The sequence below is a fragment of the Humulus lupulus genome, chromosome 8 (genome assembly GCF_963169125.1).
Source record: "Humulus lupulus chromosome 8, drHumLupu1.1, whole genome shotgun sequence".
In the NCBI taxonomy this organism is placed as follows: Eukaryota; Viridiplantae; Streptophyta; class Magnoliopsida; order Rosales; family Cannabaceae; genus Humulus; species Humulus lupulus.
The window spans coordinates 66,503,467-66,509,466 of record NC_084800.1 but is presented as its reverse complement, the minus strand read 5'-3'; the positions used below and the strand labels follow the sequence as shown (position 1 = coordinate 66,509,466).

The 6,000-nt window shown below is 28.4% G+C and overlaps 1 protein-coding gene across 1 annotated transcript; it reads left to right on the top strand.

Annotated features, from left to right (window-relative positions):
- Window positions 1-2,082: 2,082 nt before the first annotated feature.
- Window positions 2,083-5,327, top strand: LOC133793852 (uncharacterized). The gene is made up of 3 exons (XM_062231104.1): window positions 2,083-2,190; window positions 2,395-2,476; window positions 3,447-5,327. Exon 3 carries the CDS (start codon window positions 3,488-3,490, stop codon window positions 5,114-5,116), a length of 1,629 nt encoding a protein of 542 aa, XP_062087088.1. The 5' UTR covers window positions 2,083-2,190; window positions 2,395-2,476; window positions 3,447-3,487; the 3' UTR covers window positions 5,117-5,327.
- Window positions 5,328-6,000: the final 673 nt, after the last annotated feature.

The following is a 6,000-nucleotide window of genomic DNA, read 5'->3' as shown; positions in this document are numbered from 1 at the left end:
TAACAGAATTAATTGAAAAAAACAAGAAAAGAACAATAATCTTACAACAAACTCGATTCAAATATATATAAGAAATTAGGGATTCTAATCTCCTCTACTATTCACTTTATTATTCATTAATGCAATCACAGAGATAATTCTTCTCATTAAGATGAAAGACATGCAAAAATGTTAAATATTCAGGTTAAGAAATATAAAAGTCGACCTAATGCAAATTCTCTATATTTCTATGAGAAATCTAAACAATAGGAAGCAATGAACTCAACCCTAAATCACATAGACCAATTTAGTACTCTCGTTCTAAATTGAAATCTATGTCTATTCAATTTTAGCATATCCAAATCTCACTTCTCAGATTTTGATTTGAATTCATAAATAGCATGTAAAAGGTGCACAATCAATCATATAATCAACACAAATTGAATAGATCTTAAATGAATAATAAATTAAAAACTTGCATTAATTCATAATAAAGATTCAAGAGATTCAATTAAAAACCCTAAATAAAACTTAGTTCATGTTTATCATTAAGAAATACATAAATATAAAATTAACATAAACTAAAAGAAAGAAAAAAAAGAAAAGAACTCTAGATGATCAATCCAATCTTCATCAAAAGCACTCCTTAGCCTCTTCTCCCTGTCCAGATATGAAAAAGTGTCTCATTCCCTCTCATTTAAATCTAATTAGTGTTTTGTTAAACATGAAATGACTAAAACACTCTTAATTAAAAATCTGTGTTTTTCTCTTTTGTAGACATATCCTGCGGTCGCAAGATGCCATTCCTGCGGCCCAGGAATGCTCTAGAAATGCAGAAACTCTTATGAAGTTGTGGCCGCAAGACACACTTCCTGCGGTCGCAGGAAGTGCTCTGAAACACGTTTTCCACCAATTTTTGTCATTTTGTCGATTTTTCCACCATGTTACTACACCTAAGTCATTCGACACCTAAAAACATACAAAAACAAACATAAAATAGAACAAAACAAAACAAACGCCTAATATTATTTTTAAAAAGACATAACTCATTTATCATGATAATTCAGTCATCAAAAGAAACAATTACATAAAGGGTCAACTTCCAATAGCTTTGCAACAAGTAGTCAATCATATGAATTATTAATTGAATTATGCTGTCATTTTAAAAATTCTACGATGCAGCCATGACGAGCAATAGTTTCAAGGCATATTAGTCAAAGAATTAGTGGAATAATTATTGGTTGGAGAAATATGAACGTAGTAGTGGTGCTTTGACTATTCAAATGTACAAGACGACATCTGAAACGTAATCCAAATGACTTTAGGAACACGGCACGCGCGAGGGAAGCCTTGGTCGTCGAAGCCACCAGTTAATGGAATAATTATGTGACTCTTTTTTTTTTTGCCCTTTATGGTGTATACTTGTGTTTAGTAACAATACACTAAAAAAGTTTGTCTTGTACGAAGATACAAGAAGACTGGTAAATTTCAATTTCATTTTATTTGTAGTAGCTTCAAATAATTTCCAAGCAAATATTAAAAATAGAAATTTTTGGACAATAATTTCTAATTTGTGTCAAGTCTTTATAAACTCTATTGATTCACATAAAATGATCATGGACTTGTGATTTTAGGTAACTAAGGTTTTACATCTCTAACAAAGATTTATTTTATTACTTGATTTTATTTGAGTTATTTTTTTGTATTATTCTTTAATTGTAGATTAAATTAACTTGGGATTATTCATTTGAATTGTAATATTCAAAAGTTTGTCCATAACTCCTACATTATCCATACTGCAAACTGAAAGAAAAGAGAAGCATTATTAGGACTGAAATTTTGAAGATTCCGAGAAACCTACAGCTCTTGTATTCTCTTTTGCATTTTTTAGTCAGTACTCTTGCTTTATGTCAAATAGCAAAATTCGAAGAAAATTCCATGGGGCTAGGGTGTTAAATGCACCATGGTATGAAACCTTATCTATTTTAACACTTGTCGACACTTGATTGGACAAGATTGATTCTCTATTTTTTGAGTCTTTCACATGTACTGAAATTATTACTGGGACGTAATTATATATATATATATATATGCAACATTATTGGCTCTTCTAATACAGGTCATCCTACCCCTCATTAATTAATCTCATATTTATCTGTGCTATCGGCCTTGCACTGTGAAATTCGATCCTAATTAAACTTATTGCGAAAGGTATATTTATTTTAATTTGTGTACAGTTTTCTTCGTAATATATAAACCCAATATTTTATTAACATATGCATATAATTTAATTATATATACTCTATAGAAAGTTGTATACATATGTATTATTATGAAATATGTTAATTGTTATCATGTAAATATATATTTCTTTCTGTTGATCTAATTTTAGTGTTTTTTGACATACGACTATAGGACATTTCAGTGCTCTCTCCCGGAACACACCGCCGATCGAAAGAGACATTCAATAATACAAAACCAACGGAAACTAAGTACGGTAAGTTGATCCAAACCCAAAAACAACTCATGTTGAGATTTGTTCAAAGTTAATTAGTTTATCTATATACTAGTTCGTTTGCTTAATTTTATTTAGAACACGTATTAATTTATTTTTATTATATTTTTAATTATTATTTAAATTTTAAATAAATAAACAATGCCATGTATTATAAAAAATAAAAGACATAAACCTAGTATAAAAAAATTAAGCTAAAAATTGTTTATATGATATAAAATATGATATTATGGTGCATTCTAATTTTAAAGTAAAATATTTGATGTTATTTATTAGTTTGAATTTTAGTGTTCATAATAATTTAAATTATGGTATTTTTCATGTTTCGATTTATATATAATATGTGGTGATTCTAGTTTTAAAATTAAATATATTTTTTTAAATTTTCTTTTAGAAAAAATATTCAATATAATAAAATATTCAAAAACTCTATATTAAAACTATGAATCTAAACTTATCAAATTTTAATTACTTAATTTAAAAAAATTTAAAGCCAACAAAAAATTATAGATAAATATATTATTTAATTAATGGCTTGAAAAATCAAAATAATTGGTTTCTCATTAAAAATGACAAAATAATAAATAATCAATAAAAGAAACAAAATAATAAATTTAAACACATATATATTTTTCAGTAACATAATTGATAGAGTAATTTAAATAATTTAACATGGAAATTTAAAATATGCTACGAGAAATTATTATGACTCATTTATTATTTTTTATTTTTAATTTATTTATCTTATTTAGATAACTTTAATATTATTTTATTTTTTAAATTTATTTTCCGTGTTAGAATTCATACAATAAAAAAAATGTTAAATCTATCTTAAACTAATAATTTGGGTTAAATTCACATTTATAATACATACAAATATTAACACTTTTTGTGTGTAATTATATTAACATTTTTTGTGTGTACTTTTTTTTTTTTTTTTATATTCATGCAGGCCAGTGATTTTGAATTATTTTTTATATACGCACGTTGAATATGGAAGAGAAATGTCATGTACTAAATGTAAGAAGCAATATAACGCATCAGGAGATCGAATTTGATAATCAAGAAACACATAATGGGAATCCTATTCAGTTGGATTCTTTAGACATGGAGTTTTTAAATGAAATTAAAGTGGGAAAAGGAGAAACTCAAAGGAGTGGTGAAAATGTATACGGTCATAAGATCGGATGGCTTCCACAGATTTTGCGGCAAGATGATATGAAATTTGTATTTAGATACTGTTACCCAATGGAGTTGCCTATCGGTCCTATATATAATCATTTGTCTAAGGTAGTTAACCATAATTATGAAAAATGCAAGCAAGACAAATCGATGGATATTCGCCTAGTGGAATTGGCAGAAAAGTTTGACCAAAGTAAGAAACTTAAGGTTAAATTGGCAAGAAAATTCATTGAAAATTATTTTCCGAAGGATGATGAGATAGGGGAAAATGCACTCATTGAAACCAAGAAGGAAATCAAGAACTTGAGAAAGATGATATATGACGAGTTTTATCTACTAAATAAATGGGAAAACAATTCAATAGTCGGTGATGATGAATTGGCCAGGAAGCTATTTTTGGATGGGTGTACAATACTACAGTTCATAATGAGTTATCTTACAAGTGGATTGACAGAGTTTGGAATTAGTCGTCATATAGAAGCATTAATGGTGGAGGACTTATTCATGCTTCAAAACCAAATCCCCTTCCAAGTCATTGTGCTATTGTTGAAATTCACAAAGCACGAAAGTCATCTTGACCTGAAAAGGAAAATTATTGTTTTCATTCAATCAACGCAAGCTTTCAGGAATGATAAACTAGAAGGCAACTGGAATACCAAGGAAGACTGTGATGACTTTCTAAAAATAAAAAATGGTTATTGTGAGGGTGCATATGTTCACCTCCTTTCGCTTCTCCACTCCTACATCGAAGAGTGTTTCAATCTTTCTTGCGATTGTGGTACCATGCTTGTGAAGATAATGTGTTGCATGCTATATGATTTTATATTTCATTATTTCATAAGTCGCACAATTTGTTATCAACTTTTACATGGGAGACAAGACTTTCGTAGTGTACAAGAATTTAAATCAGCTGGGATAGAGTTTAAGCCAAGTAACGACGGTCGCATCTCTTTCAGAAGTAAAATTTTAAACATCAAAGGAAATCTTAAACTTCCTCCTTTTGTTGTGGATGAAGGGACGAAGCGTAAGTTGATGAATCTGGTCGCTTATGAGATGTGCCAACCTTTAGACGAACGGGAACCCGTGACTTCTTATGTAAAATTTATGGATTTTCTAATTGATAAAGAAGAAGATGTTAAAGAACTAAGGGTGTCTAGAGTACTTCGGAACCGCCTCAGCAGTGATGCAGATGCCGCTAAACTATTTAACGAAATTGGGTCAGAATGCTTTAATCCACAGATTGACTGTTTTCAACACGTCAAGGAGGCAATAGAAGAGCAGTGCAGCAGAAAGTATGCGATTTGGGTGGCCCAGTTCTATGAGAAGCATTTCAGTAGCCCCTGGACTGTTCTTTCATTATTTGCTGCTTCATTAATTCTTTCATTGACTGCCACTCAAACTTATTTCACAATCTACTCCAAATGTACGTTGACCGACTGAAATGTAGAGGTGTGCAAACAATGATTGTAGTTTGTTCAACTTTTTCATGCATGGTTTTGATTGTGGGTTTTGAAAGAGACCGTATATAGTTTTTGGATACCTAAGTTTGAAGGATAACGAAGACAAACATGTGGTCAGAGCCTTATCTTATGATATGATAATAAGGGTATTTAGTAAAGAGTTAAATATATAAGGCCCAAACTTATATAGTAATTATTACGGGACATGTTGCAAAATCACTATTGATGTTGATGTTGTGTGAAAGTAAGTAAATGTCTATCTTTTTAATTTTGTAGTAAAATAGCCTAATCATCTATTTAATATCACATATTACCAAATACACCATTTAACAAATTACTATTTTATTCTAAATATTTTAATATTATGGTATATGTATATTAGTTTTGTTTAATTAGTTTTTATTTTAAAGTTATTTTGATTTTTTTTCCATTTTTTATGGGTTGTTGAATGATATACCATACCACAAAATATATATACTGAGTTGAAAAATAATATACCATCAAAACTTACAAAATTATTACTCAAAAATATATATACTATGCTAACAAAGTTATATACTACCATTAAAATGTATATACCATGATACAAAATTATATACTACCACTATATATAATAAAATAGAAATTAAATATCACAAAAAAAAAATTATATACCATACCACAAAAAACATATACACTAATTGAAAAATAATATACCAACAACCTATAAAAAACTTAAAAAATCAATATAACTTTAAAATAAAAACTAATTAAACAAAACTAATATACATATACCACTATATTAAAGTCATACAATCCTAAATAAATAAATAAATTATAAAAAAGGGCAATTTAGATAATCAACAATGTAAAAGGGTCATTTAT